General features: G+C 44.5%; 2 protein-coding genes across 4 annotated transcripts in view; both read right to left on the bottom strand.

The window, feature by feature from the left end:
* The window catches only part of eef2k (eukaryotic elongation factor 2 kinase), a 369,092-nt gene that overhangs the window by 245,461 nt on the left and 105,285 nt on the right, over nt 1-18,346 (bottom strand). The window lies entirely within an intron of this gene.
* On the bottom strand, nt 15,669-17,165 carry LOC308302887 (UBX domain-containing protein 6-like; the record flags this gene model as incomplete). Its single annotated transcript, XM_080747205.1, has 1 exon — nt 15,669-17,165. One exon carries the CDS (start codon nt 17,163-17,165, stop codon nt 15,669-15,671), a length of 1,497 nt encoding a protein of 498 aa, XP_080603331.1.

Raw genomic sequence — 18,346 nt, 5'->3', positions numbered from 1 at the left:
AAGTGGACATTTGTAACTCAAATATTTGCTTCTGGGGGGTCCCTGATACAAAATACTTTGAGATGGGAGTCCGTGGCCAAATAAATATCATTTTGGGGGTCCTTCACGTGAAAACGTTTGAGAACCACTGACATTGTAGTCTCTCAAGAACAGACTAACTGAGCTCCAGTTAAGTGAAAAGGAATTTTTCTTTGACGATGGCTAGCCAGATTGCTGACATAGAAACATAGGTTTTTCCAAAAACCTTAGAAGGATTCAAAAGACACTTATAGAATCGGGTCAAAATTCAAATTTTCACGTTTTTCTCAAAAATAGCAGACCTACAAGCTCGCAACGCGGCACTCGAGCTTGTAGATCTGCTATTTTTCAATAGTTAAAGCATAAAATAACAATACACAATAATGTGTACCCGTTCTAAATGGCTTGAGGAGAGTTATAGAGAATGAAAAGTGTCTCAAAACTGCAACTGCAACTGATGGGAAACGGTTATGGATATGCTATGAACTGATCCATTCCAGACACAGGGGAGAGAAAAGGAAAGGGGGCTTTTTGAAAGTCAAAGTACACTAATGGGAAATATATTTAAAGGAGGACAGGACAGATAGCTGGCCACGCCTGCAATGATATAAGGTTACACAATCCAGACCAAAAACCATATCTTTGGACAAAACTGTGGTCAGAATGAACTTGAAAGTGACCTTTCCCGATGAGCTTCAAAGGCATAAGCCCAAACCTGTGGCCATACTGTCACAACAAGCGGGGGTCATTTAATTTTTACTATTATTCATATTTTTACATTTTTTGTTTTTGTTTTGAAGTCCTGACATGAAATTCAGTGGTGCTTGAGAGCCCCTAAAAACATTCTAACGCCCAGGAATGAATGAATCGAACCTAGGTCTCCCGCGCAGAAAGCCAACATCTTAGCCACAAGCCTAAAACAGGAATTCTACGTATTTTTCTAGTCACATGTTCAAATACTGGATTCTGATTGGTTTAAAACAGTGGTAAATAAGCCAACAACCTTGAGTTGGCTCATGGACCCCGCCCACTGAAACAATTAATGATTGTAACTAAAGATCCTTGCAAGTTACAACTGTGTTTTCTTTCATGTATAAGGAAAAATTGGTAGAAAAGCAATTTACCATTCGAGGTCATGGGTTGTTGGCTGATTTACCACTGTTTCAGGGTTGTTTGCCACTCGCCTGCAGCTCGTGGCACAACCCTGAAACAGTGGTAAATCAGCCAACAACCCATGACCTCGAATGGTAAATGGCTTACTTCTCCCTTGGGGCGGAAGAGATAGGCTTTTTTGGCCATCATCAGGCATTATGATGAGCCATTTTACTGCTACATGAGTGAGTGAGGTAGTGAGTGAGAGAGAGAGAGTGAAAGAGAGAGTCAGGGAGTGAGTCACTGTGAGTTAGAGAGGAGGGAGTGAGGGAGTGAGGGAGTGAGTAAAGGAACACACGCAGCTCAATATCTTTACCCAACACTAACGTTGGGTGATTTTCACCCACACAATTACATGGTTATGTGATTTTCATAATGTTGCTGATGTGTGAGGTGGGTGCATGGGTCCTTGGGTACCTTCAGGCTGCTCAGTGACATCAGGCTTGTTTCCCTGGTTTTTGGGTGATTGGGTGATGATTGGAGGGCGATATGGGGATTTTAGCGATTTGTGGTGTTGGGGTGTGCTGGGTCACAGTTGTCAGTCATGTAGGGCAGTGTTTCTCAACCACTGTGCCTGGGTACCTTTGGTGTGCCCCTGAGAAGGGTCAAGTGTGCCCCTTGAAACTGCTTGAAAGCCAGTATTGTATTTATCATTTTAAAAATGATTTAAACTAGTGAAAACAGCTGATCTACAGTACAAGCACACAACACCTCGCGGTGCGAGGCGTTGTGTGCTTGTAGATCGGCTGTTTTCACTACTGTTGTGTGACAGACTTGTATGATGAAGCAGGGCGTTACTTTGCTAAGAAACATACAAATTTGAAACTTGGAGATAGTACAAGGTTTCTTCCCGACGGTGACGATATTTACACCCCCGTATTATGTTGCTGTGCCCATGGATTCTTGGGCCATGAAAAGTGTGCCCATGCAGAAAGAAGGTTGAGAAACACTGATGTAGGGAGACTGTGCCTTGACTGGACAAGACTCACGCATGAATGGGACGACCAAAGAAGAACTTCCTAATCAAAATCTATACAAAGTAACTAAACTTGTCAAATAATTGAAGTGGAGTAAAAGTACAAAATGTGCCTTGATGTTAGTGGAGTAGAAGTGAAAGTACTGAAAATTGGAAATACCCGGTACCCCAGTAAAGTAAAAGTACCTCAAAACTGTACTTAATAGTTCACCCCAAAATGACTTATTTTCTAATGATTACTCGCTCCATGGGGGGTAAAAATGTACATTTATCATAGTAAATGTACCCCCATTGATTCCGGATGGGGACCCAAATGCATTTGGGTCCCCTTCCGGAATCAATGGGGTTACATTTATTGTAATCAAATTAGTGTCTTAGGAATGCAACAAAAAACTAAAATAATGATTGAACTCAAGTCTCCATGGCATGAGTAATCAATAGAAGAAGTAAGCCATTTACTGATATACTGATATACTGATATATACGCTTATAGTGAGCGGGGTCGGTAAAGGTGTTCCGAATCTGGTTGTTTGGGAGGCGCATTTATCTTTGAAATGTTACAACTGCAACACAACAGTCGGCATGGTCCATGAGCCAACTCAAGGTTGTTGACTGATTTACCACTGTTTTAAGCCAATCAGAATCCAGTATCTGTACATGTAAAAAGTGGTATAAAAGTCATTTTGTGGGGTGAACTACTCCTTTAAGTACAGACAGCGTGTACTTGGTTACATTCCACCACTGGTGAAGGGCCTGTTTGGGGACGATCGGCCACTGATGTAGCCTAAAGCTAAGCTTCTGTGCTGTTTGGCATCTCCTCTCTTCAAAACAAAACAGCCCTGTTTACTCTGTTACCATGTTCAACTAGCAGCAGTTATTTGCCCCGTGAACAGAGAGAGCACTGTGACATGGTGAAGCATCTCAATATGTCACACGCACGCACGCACGCACGCACGCACGCACGCACGCACGCACGCACGCACGCACGCACGCACGCACGCACGCACACACACACACACACACACACACACACACACACACACACACACACACACACACACACACACACACACACACACACACACACACACACACACACACACACACATAGAGATTACATAGGAATCTGATCTGATCTGATGTAGAGCTAATTAATACACGGTAGCTTTGGATGGAGATGCCATTAGGCCAGACGATAATAATTGTACTATTGTGGTACATGGACATAGACTACAAACACACGCACACGCACGCACGCACGCACGCACGCACGCACGCACACACGCACACACGCACACACACTTTCAGTCCTTCTCTATGAGCACACACAGCTGAGAGTGAGAGAGTTCCAGGCTCTCTGGCGTGCTCTCCTCCACCTCCCTCTCTCCTTCCATCCGGAACGTGCAGAGAATGTTAGAGAGGCAGGGGCTGACATTTCTAAAAGGGACTTTTGGTGAAAATATTGAAAACAGCAGACCCCAGCTTGGATGTCGTCTATTTTCGGTATTTGAAGTTGATACCACACTAAACTAAGCATGATGAAGTCAGTATTGGAGATGTGGCGTAACGGCATGGATTTCTACACAGAGAGGGCAGTTATTTCAACATAAGATACTGTATTCAAGTTCAGGAGAATTTGCCACATATTAGGCTATGATGCCTGGTGGCGTCGCCGGTTCGATTCCCGTTCCGGACGACCTTTGCCGCATGTCATTCCCCATCTCTCTCCTATCAAATAAAGGCATAAAAAGCCCCAAAAAATGTTTAAAAAAAGAAATAGCTATTTCCACGCTTTAAAGTAAGCAATTTACCCCGAGTGAGAGGACATTATGCTCTCATAATGTCCTGAGTGCGGGTGTTATCGGACGAGGCGCAGCCGAGTCCGATAACACCCGCACTCAGGACATTATGAGAGCATAATGTCCGACCCCGAGTGGTAAATAGCTTTTCTACCACTTTTTCCCGTATACATGAAAGAAAACACATAGTTGTAACTTGCAAGGATCTTAAGTTACAATCATTATTGCCTATAAAACTTCCGCGAGACAGCAGATAGTTCCACAAACAACATCTTCTACTCACCAACAGATGGCGCCAACTCCATAGTAATCCATGCGTCTAGCTTACAGCTAAGCTAACGTCAGTTAAAAGCACCGTTCCGGCCGTAAATAGAGGCTGTTCGCTTCCAGAAAGGCATAGGTTCAGAGAAAAGGGGCTTTAAAGTTGTCGGATTGCATTGGATCCAAATAAATCGGCGACGATAGTACGCACGTTAGTAAACATAGGACCGCTGCGGCCTTCATTTGTTGGTTGGGGGAAAGTCCCCGGATGTACACTGAGGCGCATTGATCTCGGACACACAACTTTGCGCCAGTTGTCCTCTCATAACCTCCGGAATTTAGCCAATCAGAATCCAGTATTTGAACACGTGACTCGAAAAAGTGGTAGAATTTGTGTTTTTTGTTTTCGTAAATTACTGCCCAGACTACTGGTCCGTGGACCACCAGTGGTCCTTGAGGGAGTGCCAGCTAAATGATGGAGAGTTTGGTAAACAAATGGACCCTCAAGTTCAAATTATTGTTAATCAACTGCATTACTGAATTTGTAAGAAGTCTACACAATCTGCTCACAACGCCTCGCAGCGCGAGGCGTTGTGATCATGTAGATCTGTTATTTTCACAATGTCTGAAAAAAACGAATTAGGTTTCTACGGTTTATTGGGCTGGATATGGCAGCCTGGAACGGTTGTTCAAGTGCAGCTAAACTTGGCATGTTAGTAAACGTGCCACAATTAACAATAATGCATTGTACCTCTGCAGCTGACCTGCGGAACCTGGGAATATACCATTCTGTCAAGATGGGGAGAAGTGTGGAGAATAGTTAAAGTGACCATTTTATTACATTTTGCATTTGTAGTTATTTTACTGTAATTTAACAACATAATAACCAGCACAGATAGACATAGAGACATTCATGGATTTATATTTAAAAGTAACTTTTATTTCCCCCCCTGGACACAGGGTATGGCAGCTGCATACCCCTGCCATACCCAATTGACGCCCCCGTTATCATTGTGGTGTGGACGCTACCATCCAGGCATCCACTCTCATCCACTTCAATGGAGAAAGATGTTTTTTATCGTTATCGTTATTGTATCACAGTGGGAAAGGACCTTTATCCTTATACAGTATAGTAGTATACTATTATACAGGGGCGCCGCAAAGTGAAGCATTTTGAGATTGTAGTTCTCAAATTCTGCCCGAACCCGACTCATATCCGCCGAGCCATAACTGGGCCCTAACTGGGCCCTAACTGGGCCCTAACGGGGCCCTAACTGGGCCGGCCCGGTGCCCGAGGCCTTCATTTCCAGGCACGTTGAGAACTGTCGTATAGATCTGCTATTCTTAGCCTTTTCTTTTATTTGAATCCTGGAAAAGTAACAGTTGTTTCGGACATAGGAGGTTTCCAGCCGACACAGAAGGCAGGGTGTGCGTGCGTGCGTGCGTGCGTGCGTGCGTGTGTGCGTGTGTGTGTGTGTGTGTGTGTGTGTGTGTGTGTGTGTGGTAGGGGTGAGATAACAGAGGCTGAGGAGTTCAGCGTTACATAAGCACTGTGGAGGCTGAGGAAGAGGAGCAGAGGCAGCGGGGTGAAGCACGTAGGACAGGATGGAGAGAGAGAGAGACATAGAGACACACAGGGAGAGAGAGAGAGAGAGAGAGAGAGAGAGAGAGAGAGAGAGGTATTCAGATTTATTTATATTTTATTTATTTACTTAAGTAAAAGTAACAAGACCAACATGCAATGTGGAAATACTCTTTTACAAGTGAAAGGCCTCTATTCAAAATCTGACTTGAGTGAAAAAGGACAAAAGTGTTGGCACAGAAAGTAAAAGTATACTCATTTTCGCAGGTTTTCAAATGCACAAAATTAAAACCATGTGAAAATATCTGAACTACAGGCTTGTGTAGGGGCTTGGGTAGATCAGCAATTTTTCATTCTCATTGCCAAAATGGCAAAATGGTTAATACAGGCTATGTACTATTAATAATAATAAATGTATTATATATATAGAGAGAGAGTCACTAACATATAACTAAAGTTGTAAAATATTTGTGGTGGAGTATATAAGGTAATATTTGCCTCTGGAGATGTAGCGGAGTAGAAGTAAAAGTATTGAAAATTGGAAAATACTCCAGTGAAGTAGGCTGAAATACGTCAACATTGTACAGTACTTGAGAGTAAATGTACTTATAGTTACACCTCTGGGAGAGAGAGAGGGCTGCTGCTGCCTCCGTTTGCTGCTTATATCATCCAGCGTAACATACACACACACACACACACACACACACACACACACACACACACACACACACACACACACACACACACACACACACACACACACACACACACACACACACACACACACACACACACCTTTGTATTATTATACGTGTGAGGACGTCAACTTTTTAGGATGGCAATTGCATAAAGGCCATTCTTACCCCAAAAGAAGTTGGTCATTTTGAACCCTAACCCGGAGGTGTCCTGCACTGAAAATAGTCGATCTACATTAAGGAGTGAGACTGTTTTGGATCCGTTGTGAGCCCAGTGAACCATAGCGGGCTATTAAAAGGCCTGTCCATAGTCTCTCCGAAAATGATACGTAGCCCGCGAAGTTAGTTCAGGCAGGTATACTCGAGAGGGTACATTGCATTGCAGGTGTATAAGGACACATAATACTATTATGCCAGACCCTACGTCATTGGCCGACATGGCAGTCAGCTGATCATTTGCCAACTACTTAAGCCCGCCCAGTCTGTCATTCTACCTGCTGCTCTTGCCTGGACTGTTGCTTGTGTTTTCTTGCCCCCACCGCCTCCCCAGCACCACCAGTAGGCTCTGCTAACTCTGTTCCCCATGGGGGGTTGTTTATATATCTATATCTCCCTGCTCATTATGGTTAATGATGTTCTGCTTCTGTGCTGCTTGCTGCTGAGCAGGGAGAAAATTTAGCAGAGCCAAACGCCAAATTAAATGTGACATACACACTTGTATACTCATTAATAATAAACATAAACATTGTTCAATATATCCTGAGTTACCTGACTGAACCGAACCTTTCGTCGGAAATGTCCGGTTCGACTACAAAATGACACCATCGCGACTTCTGAGAAGCATTGCACCGAATGAGAGTTCGAAAATGTCCACGTCGGAAATTCCAACTCACCGAACATTTCTGAGAAAGTATGGACAGGCCTTTAGAGTTTGGAAATCTGCACGTCGGAAAGTCGAAACTCCTGTGTAAAACTGTCTTAAAGTGATGTTTTTTTTTCAACGTCTAGTCTCAGCTTAGACGTTGATTAGATTTTTTTTTAAAGTGTCCATATATAGACCATCTATGACAGGGTAGGCAACCTTAGGCACGGGTGCCAACATTGGCACAGGGGAGGGTGATCACTGGCACACTGGCAGAAGTGTGAGAGAGAGGATTTTTATTTTAAAAACAAATCTTTTTTTTTTTAACTGTCGTCATTTAAATGAAGTTAGCTCATTTATAGCAAATTACATCTTGCACAAAATGTTACATTCATTAAAACTCTGAACTCTGACTGGGGAGGGAGTCGGGGAGATAGGTGGATTATTTCTCTGGGTCTAATGATCCTTATAACAATGTCCTGCTAATCAAAATATGTCAAAATATTTGTCATTACATTTTTGTTTAAACGTGGTCAATTAAATGAAGTTAGCTAATTTATAGCAAATGACATCTTGCACACAATTCTACATTCATTAAAACTCTGAACTCTGACTGGGAGCTCTGGGTCTATAATGACCGTTATGTCCTGCCAATCAAAATATGTCAAAATATTTTTCTTAAAACTTATGTTGACATGGCACACTGACACTCTAAAAAATAAAAAACATGGCACTTCATTTCAAAAAGGTTGCTGGTCTATGACATAGACTCTATAGCTGTTGAAATGATGTTGTTTTTCACTTTTAGACCAGTTATAACCCAGTTTTAGCGTAGCCGGTTGGACTTATTTCAGACGACTAATAGCCCGAAGAAAAGCTCAATGGGAGCTTCTGGATCTGCTATTTTCTGTTGCACGACACTGGCATAGTATAAATAAGGCATAACTCTAACCTCTAGACCTAAACTCTAAATGTCTAATACTAATCTATCTAAAACTGTAAAACAATAGATTCTCCTGTGAGACCAAGAAGAACTGTCCTGACAATGTATTTGTTTCTCAGTTCCTACTACAATACTGTACTGCAGTCCTGTGGCTGCATGGGGACATTTGGCACTCACAAATATAGTACTACCAGCAGACACACGCACGCACGCACGCACGCACGCACGCACGCACGCACGCACGCACGCACGCACGCACACACGCACACACACACACACACACACACACACACACACACACACACACACACACACACACACACACACACACACACACACACACACACACACACACACACACATTTTACGCCCCCACAAATAGACACAGACACAGCTTCTCTCCATCACTGCTCCAGCATGCAGAGCTGGGTGAATGTTGATATTATTCATATTTATTTGAACTATCTTTGCATGCCACCAATGCTCTATTATGCTTTGATAAGGTTCAATCATATAAAGGTAATAGAAATGACATTGGACTGAACAATAACCTGTTGTACTGTTGTGGATCTTGGTGCTGCTTCTGACACTGAGGGCCATACAATTCTATTACAAAGATTAGGAGGGGGAAAAGAACCTGGATGGGACTGTCTGGTAAGGGCTTTAAATCATGACAGAAAGTACTTTGTCTCCATTGGAAACTGTGTTTCTGAGCAGATGGCCATGACCTGAGGAGTCTAGGGGTCCATTTGGGACCTCTCACCTTCAGTCTCTGTTTGCTTCCTTTTTGGGACAAATGCTACATATTCAAATTTGACTTATAGTCCGAGCGTTTCGTGCACAAATCGTGCACTTTATGATAGAAGCATGAAATTTGGCACACAGTTAGAACATGCCATATGGAACATTTTTGGCTATAGGAACATCGCAGATTTGTCTTGGGAAACTTGTGGGAGCCAATCAAAGTTAGGCTCTCATAGACTTTACTACAGAGTAAAATAATACAAAAAATAAATATGCTTTAAGTAGCATGTGAGGGGTCAAACTAGGGGTTTACATCAGCTCCTGAAGAAACAGTGTGGGTTCAAGTAGCACGTTAAGTACAGTATGATGATGATGATGATGTATGTATATAGACCCACATGATGTCACAGGGGGCATATCGTCCAAGGGACACACAGATAGGGGACGTACATACACATGGACAGTGTATCAAATACTTATTTGGCCTACTTGTTATTATAACACACAAAGTCACATATTGGAGCGGATAGCACCGCTCAAACGTAAGTACTTCTTCCACCAGAGCTGGGTTTCCACCCGACACAGATGAAATCTAAAGATGATTATCCTCTGTTGTCAGTAAGGACTGTCAGTTGGGTAAATAGGCTGCTATGCCATCTGTATCTGTTACGTCATCACATTATTGACAGAGGGGCCAACAGCTGGTTAAGGGGATTGACGACAAGGAGCAATTTCTCTGGGATTTCTTTCAGCAAAGGCACGTTCGCACTGATCCCCCCTACACCAGGGCAGGGGCGTCACAAGGGGTAGGAAAGTGGGACTGAGTTACCAGGGCCCAAGGTGGAGGGGCCCTAGTAACTTTAGCTATTAAAAAATAGCAGATATACAAGCTCACAGCGCGGCACTGAGTGCCGCACTGCGAGCTTGTAGATCTGCTATTTTTGAAAAGTCGTGAAAATGTGCGCAAATCTTTGAATATATGTATTTTTCAAGTGAACATTTGTAACTCAAATTTTGCTTCTGGTGGTTCCCGGGAACTAAATATTTTGAGATGGGGGGGTCCTTCACATGAAAAAGATTGAGCATCACTGACATGGAAACATATAGGTTTCTTGGCACACATTTTCACAATTTTTCAAAAATAGCAGATCTACAAGCTCGCAGCGCGGCACTCGGTGCCGCGCTGTGAGCTTGTATATCTGCTATTTTTCAATATAGTTAACATTCATGGGGGGCCCGCTGTGAATCCTTGTACCCAGGGCCCAGAATTTGGTGTGACGCCCCTGCACCAGGGTTTCCCAAGGTGGGTGCCGTGGCACCCTAGGGTGCCGTGCAGCCAGTCCCGGTGTGCCGCAGAATAATCTGACCTTGTACCAGTGAACTGTACTGTCGTGAAACTGACCTGTACCTTTTCCTAACTTCAAATAAAGTCTTCAATCAAACAATTAAGTTCGTTTTCTATCTAAGGCCAACTCCCTTCACCAAAAATAGCAGATCTACAAGCTCACAGTCACACCACGTCACGTTGTGATGTGTTGTTGTGACGTGTTGTGAGCGCTTGTAGATTGGCTATTTTTGGTGAACCTTCCCCCAGAATAGGGGGAACTATAAAGTTATTTTCAGTCAGTTCTGATGGAAACTGATATTTCTCCCTGACATAGCCTATTATTCACAGTGTAATTCAGGGGTGCTGTGGATGAATATGTTATTTATAGGGGTGCCCTGAGTCAAAAAGGTTTGAAAACCCCTGCCCTACACAGTGTGTAGAGCATGACTGACATGATTGTGCTTGTGTGTGTGTGTGTGTGTGTGTGTGTGTGTGTGTGTGTGTGTGTGTGTGTGTGTGTGTGTTTGTCAACTACTTGAACTCTGGCCTCTGTATTTCATGCACGTCATTGTCCATTGTGGATGAAAATCCTTTAAATTTCAGACTATTTCAAACCTTTAAAAAAGTCAAGAAAGAATCCAAACATTCTATGTTCAATATTTGTTTTATTATTATTTTTGTATTTAGATCCTATTGTTATTATGTGATATCATTTGTCATCAGATTTTGATGGGGATAGAGTTTTAACTTTTGCATTGGACATAAGCAGATTATCACACGCACATTGCACGCACACGCACGCACGCGCGCGCGCGCGCGCACACACACACACACACACACACACACACACACACACACCCGCTTTGTCAGGCAATCTAGGCAAACCAACCAACCAAACATACACAAATCCTACAGTTTAAACCCACAGTCAATTATGACCTTGCCTCAAGTCCCCCAAATGTGAACAGATGTGCTACTCTGCCACCATACCTTACATACCTGCAAAACTGGAAGACTGCATGCTTTTATTACTCTGAATGCTACCAAAACACAACAACCTGGGTAGCCATCGTCAAAGAAAAGGGAAAAAGAGCGCCCTCTCTGTTTTGTTCCTCTGTTCTTGAGAGATTAACCAAAACATGGTACATTGTCTCCCCCATCTGTCCATCAGGCTCAACTGCAACTGCAGCAAGTGACACTTCTACAGCAGTGGTTCTCAGTCTTTTACATTTCAAGATCTTCCCTTAACTCTGGCAGTGTACAAATGGAACCAAATGGACCCGTAAAGCCCGTATCAGAGTGTACGGTGGAGAGCTATCCACCGGTGGAGAGCTTTCCACCTCAAGTCAGAAAATAAGTGCAGGACATCATAGTCATGGGGCCCACGGTGAAGTCCTTTACCTAGACCGGTTTAGGTCGACCAATCAGTGAACGGGGTGTAGAGCCTGTCTGTCTGATAGTAAAAACAGAGAGATGTGTTGGGACTTGCGGTGTAAAGCTCTCCACCGCGAGGAATGATGTAACGTTGTAGTTTCATGACTCAAAAAGACTCGAAAAGACTACACCGCGGTGTAAAGCCTTCCACCGCCCAGGCGACTATGATGTCGGCTTAAGGGTCCATTTGTATACTGTCAGAGTTACAGACTTGTAAGGGTCAATTTAGTCCACCCTAAAGGAACCTAGAGAGTCCCTGGAATCCACTTTGAGAACCATACCTAATTTAAACCATATTTCTTAGGATGTTGGCTGTTGGCCCCGTTGGCCCCTACATGCTAATGGGTTATAAAAGCAGTATTAAATGTCTCTGAAAACTGCCCAAAGGATAATTTACAAATATTTTGACAGTTTACAACACTAGCTATTTCCAACGGAGTACTGGGGCAGTACATTTTTAGGGCAAAATTAAAAATATTCCACCGGATGGAGACTCAATTTCTTCGTTTTTCACTATTTGTCTGTTGTCGCCATCACGGTGCCAACTCACTACTGCCGCGCAGGTCAGAGGACCGCATTAACAGAGGATTATCTCGTTGGGTGTTATTCAGCTCTGTGACGTTGGAAGCGCTTCAACCAGGAAAAGTGTCTCCATCCAGTGGAATATTTGTCATTTGCCCTAGAAATGTATATTAAGAGTGTGGTGGTGGGCCCAGACTGCGTCCACTAAGTAGAGTAAGCTTTCAACTCCCCACTAGAGTTCTTAAATTCTGCCCAGACCCGACCCGACATTTAGGGTAGGGCCTAAAATGTATGCTAATTAGTCGGGCCGGGTATAGGGCCTCAGGCTCAATGAAAAAAGAAAATATATATTTTTATTATTTTATTACTATTACTCTGTTTTAGAGTAATGAGAACTCAACCATACCCGAACCCGACATTTAGGGTAGTGTAGGGCCTATAATGTATGCTAACTGGTCGGGCCGGGTAGGGCCTCGGGCCGACCCAGTTAGGGCCCAGTTAGGGCCGGGCCTTAATTTTTCAGGCCCGTTGAGAACTAACCCTAACCCCACTGATACCTTTGGTTTGGTGAGGGGCGAAACTGTCTTTGTTATCTTCGGGGGGAACTCCACTAATGCTATGGACCAGAGCTAGTAGTTGCCCACCCACATACCGATCGCAGTACTTGTGCTGGCACACAAGAGTGCACAAGACGCAAGTTGGCACCTTGACAAAGCGCAGTCTAGTTTCATTTTTTATTTTATTTTTCCAAGCTCCCGTTATTTTGATGCTCCCATTATTTGGATGTTTTCAGAAAGGGAAAGAATAATAATGAATGATACAAAGAAAGAACAAGGTAAACAGGTCAGATTCAACTATATTCCTGATATGACTAGAGTGAAATATATGTAGTACATATGCAGCAGAGTTGTGGTCTGAGAAATACAGGACAACTATTACTTCATTCTTCCTTTGACCAGCATCTCAGCTCTACTCATGTACTCTCTTGGACCAGAAATGCTGGTCCAAACTGGTTGTTGGAAAAAAATCAAACCTCGGTTCGAAGTGAAGCGGTGAACTTTTATTCTATGTGTTCTAGAGTTATGAACTCTGTGATCTATACATTCTTTATATTCTGAATGAATTAATGATTTTATCTGGAGGGCCGAATTGTCATGTGAAGCTTGACCAATCCTCAAAGTATCCAATCATCAGACCGGGACGGACACTACACACATACGTCCGTCCGGACGTACATACGGACGGACGGACGGACGGACGGACGGACAGACAGACAGACAGACAGACAGACGTACGGGACAGATAAAACCTGTTCATTCTGAACTGAAATGGCCATATATGGACATGGGACACACATTTTGCTTTTTGAAAAAGCCTATTCATTTTGGACTGATATTCTGGACGTACGGGACAGAAAAAACCTGTTCATTCTGGACTGGAGTGACCATATATGGACATGAGGTGACATACATTGTGTTTTTGAAAAAACCTGCTCATTCTGGACTGAGATGACCATATATGGACATTAAACACACATTTTGTTTTTGAAAAAACCTGTTCATTCTGGACTGAAATGACCATATATGGGCGTGGGACACACAAAGCCACTCAAAACTGGTTGTTCAGAAAACATTTCAAACCTGTTTGAAGTCTCATACTTCACATAGAAATAAAGGTTCATAAACAATGATATTTATTCTGTCCAAAGTCCTAACTTTGCATACAGTAATAAATGATATATTAATAAACTACTAGCAATTCTGGGAAACTGCAAGTGTGGATGCACTGGCGCGAGTCGCGAGGAATCCACTGGGAAATGAATTCTGTCTTACCATTTTATATATTGTGATGTCAAGTGAAGCATGACCATGACCAATCTGATTGTCCAAGATATCCAGCGATCATTGCGCGATAGCGAAAATGACGTTGGCTTCCCTTCCTCTAAATATTCCTTGCTCTTTCTTCAGCTCTGCCATCTTCCTTTCTTCCTCTCTTTTGAGCCTTTAGCTGCTACCTTCTTCACGCCGGGTAAAATCTCGATAGTCTGACGTCCCATTAGTTCGATTTAGGTTTAGAGTTAGGGTTAGGATTAGGGTTAAGGTTAGGCTTAGGCATAGCTTTACTGAGGTTAGGGTTAGGTATCGTCGGACTAATGGCACGTCGGAACAATGGGACGTCTAAACAACGCTAGTACGCTACGCACCCTGGACGGCAGGCTTCTTGGCTTTCCTTTGCACCTTCTTGGTGGTTGGAGGCCTCTTTGCCACCTTCTTTGGATTTGTATCCACAGCGAGGTTCTTTGCAAAAGCAAAGGCATCTTTGCTTGCTCTGCCTGCATTGTCATCAGTTCCTCTTGAACTACCTTCCTCTGGCCTTCCACAGAGGAAGAAAGCACTTCAATAGCTTTCTTGCTCTATGGAAAGAAAGCACTTCAACAGATGGTGGTGGCTCATCTGCATCATCAGTGTCTTTGTCATTGGCTGCAACTGAACCCTGAATATCAACCGCCTCATTGTTAAAGTCAACAAGAGTCCATTTCATCAATACAAACATCAGAATTCAGCATTTCTTTCACCATATTTGATGAGCATTTGTGGCTTCACCGTACTCAAAATGTACCGTTAACCTCACTTGCATATTTATCATTGTTCATAAAGGCAACAATCTCTTTGACTTCAGACAGTTTATTCGGTTTTGCTTTTCTCTCCCTTTGCAAACTGTCTACTTTGGCGAACGAGGCTTTTGGCGTCATTTTGGGCATGCGTTTTACCACAGCCAAACCAGACTCAGTTCAACCTTATTGTCTTTCTTTTGACTGTTCGCCAGCGCACGTGAATCTTGACTCGGGTAACAGCAGATGGCTTGTAGACGCTCGCTCGCTGCTGCCGTCTCCGCCGTAGACACATCCGCTCCACACCATACTTCCACACCTTGACCAAGCCCTGCAGTGACATCATCAAGTAGAAATATGAGTGTAGTTGCTGTGACACGAGTCACACTTGCAAATGCATTCTGTCTTAGCATTTGAATTTTCCCCATTAAAGTCAATGTTGAAAATTCACTAATGAATTAATATGGAGATCCCTGATGTCATCAATATTAAGACCATATCTTGGAATGCCCATATATGGACATATTGTGGCAGTCTCATGTGGTCTATGACATCAGACATCTATTTGCATCGTTCCCAGTAGGAACAATCCCTGAACAGATATATCCGTGATTGCCCCTCCGAACAGCAAAAGCTGGCTCTGTCTCTCACCGTGACAGACTACTATACCATGCTAAGATAAACAGCAGCAGCCATAACTCTCCCAGAGACTCTGGTAGAGTTAGGGGAGATAAGGGTCCGCTCAGGTAAGGGTCCGGATGCTCTTCAGTAGCTCTGGTTTGAGAAGGGCAGGGATCTTCATGCCAGCGGCAGCCGCAGTGTTGTGGCGCGCGGCTGGAGCCCAAGAAAGCGTCAGCAGGGCGGCTGGGGCCAAGTTGCATTCAGCGAGGGCTACTTCTTCAGACTCTTGCAGCTTGTGAGCTCCGGGAGCAACCAGCTCAAAGGGCTGCGAGCCGTCCACCAGGCACTCCCGTACAAATCCAAACAGCACAGGCATCCGGTCCCAGGCGTAGAAGGTTCCTTGCAGCAGGTTCCCGTCGGGCAGCCTGATTCTCAGCACGGTGAAACTGTGTTTCCTTGCCTCCCTCTGCTCCTGCTTCTCTCTCATGGCCTTGGTGCGCAGCATGGTGATCTGTTCCACCAGCGCACTCCTCTGCTGCTGCTCCCTCTTCAGCTCCTCCACGGTCAGGTTGTAGAACTCAGGAGGCAGGTCGAAGCGTGCCGCGTTGGGGGAGGGCCTGAAGGCCTGAGTCTGTCTGTCCAGCCGGGCTTTGACCGGCTCCCCTCTCCGGAGGCGATCCATCCTCTCCGCCATGAGCTCCAGGGCGGCGGCCCCAGTCTGCTCCGGCAACACCAGGAACTCCTCGTGCTCCTCTTGTCCCTCCACGGGGACCATAGTGCTCTGAAAGCCCAAGGCCTGCAGAAACTCCCTGCTCCCCTCCACACAGAGCACCTTCTCCTGGAACACCTTGTTGCTGACTTTAATCCTCCTGTACTTCTCCTCTGTAGGGTGCTTGGACACGTTGTCAACGTACTTGTTTATGAGGTCCACAGCGGCCTTCACTTTGTCTCGGTCTTTGTTGAAGGTGTGTATCGTCATGATAGAAGCCTCCACCGCGTCCTGCTCAAATCTCTTGGAAATGGCCTCTTTGAGGCGTATTTCTCGATCACTTTTAGTTAAAGTCGCTCCAGTAAGTGGACAGGTAAAGGTCAGTGGATAAGTAGGACACAGAGAGAGATGAGCAAAGTCTCTCACCGGTACTTGGGATCTCTCCGCGGCCGCAGCCTCTAGCTCTCTTTGGACGTGTTTCCTGACGGCCTCCTGAGAAGAGTGGACCTTTAGACGTGGTTGTTCAAACCTGGCCAGCGCCGCAGCTCCTGCCATCGCCCTCTGTGCCGCGTGATCGGTGGGTGCATCGCGAGGAGGATCGTCACTCTCACAGATTGCGCTGCCATCTGACAGTGTCTTCCCAGATCCTGTAAATGTGGCAATTGCGGCAACTGCTCCCTGCTTGTCTCTCGTCTCTGCCTCCTTTCTGTCTGTGTACCCATTGTACTCGTTCTCCCTTCTCTCCCTTCTCTTATCTTTTCCCCTTCTCATATCCTTTCCTCTGACCAACTCCCAGTCGACTTCATCGTCGACTTCATCGTCGACTTCATCGTCGTTTCCTCTCCCTCCACTAAATGAGCTATAAAGGCTGGCCAAGTCAGTAAACCACTTCCTTCCTTTCTTCCCCATTTCACGCAGTTCCAATCTCACAAAAAACACACGTACAATGACGTTATCAGATCCGACCTCCCTTAATATTTACCTTTGCCTGATGTCACACACAACGCAAACCGTTGCCGTCAACAACGCCGATTTGCACAGGCGCCGTTGCAGTCGAAACCGCTGGCCCAAACAACAACTAGACCAGGTCAACCTGGTTGTGCCAGACCCCCGTCTGTCATCATCATTTATGACATCATGCCTTTTGTGGGCATGTCATCATCATGTCATCATCATATATACCCTTTATATAGAAAACCCGGACCGACAGACATTTGCTTATGTAGGCCTACCCATTTCATGGGTCTGGCAAAAACTAGGGAATTGGGAAATTGCAAGTGTGGTTGCCGTGATGCAGGTCACAATTGCTAATGAATTCCGTCTTATACCATTTGGATTTTCCCAGATATGGGATATTAAGCCCACAACGCGAGCATGTAGATCGGCCATTTTCACAATTTCTGCCTCTAATATTTGACAATTTGGCCCACGTTTAATTTGTAATTTTAGATGTATTAAAAAGTCCTCAATTGTCACTTTAGAAATGTGCAAATACCCTCTATACACTTACACTTAATGTTGGTTTGTATACTGTTGAGTGAGAAAACAGTGTTGCACATTAAGTTAATCATCTAGGGACCCCCCAAAATAATTTGGGGACCCCCCCTGGTGGTCCCGACCCACAGGTTGAGAACCACTGACTTATGGCATGATGGCAGCATCCTACATGTAGGCTACAGTACGTCCAATTTGCCGAAATCAAGGCTTCAAAACTGAACTCCACAAAGCAATGGATGACGTCATGGGTAGATCTGTCGTCAGCGTGACAGATATAAAAGCAGCAGTCAAACCGACACAGGTAATTTCTCCAAAAGCGGATCACAATTGTCTGGTATCGCACGAGCAGCGAGCACCACATCAAAGGGGGAAATGGCCGCCACCATGATTGACACGGAAGGAGCCCCAGCGCCAAAGGTCGTCCCACCAAAGGTCATCCCCTTCTTCCCGACATTTCAAAGTTATTTGGCCATGGGAGATCAGTTGTACCAAAAGGGGCACTATATCAAAGCTATAGAAAGCTATTCCATGGGATTAATGCTCAAGGTGGAAGACAAGGACTGCCTCGCTGCGCGATCTAAATGTTTCCTGAA

This window comes from Nannobrachium achirus (genome assembly GCF_963921795.1).
Source record: "Nannobrachium achirus genome assembly, chromosome: 18".
Lineage (NCBI taxonomy): Eukaryota > Metazoa > Chordata > Actinopteri > Myctophiformes > Myctophidae > Nannobrachium > Nannobrachium achirus.
Note: the sequence above shows the minus strand (reverse complement) of the source record. Positions and strands in the feature narration are given on the sequence as shown.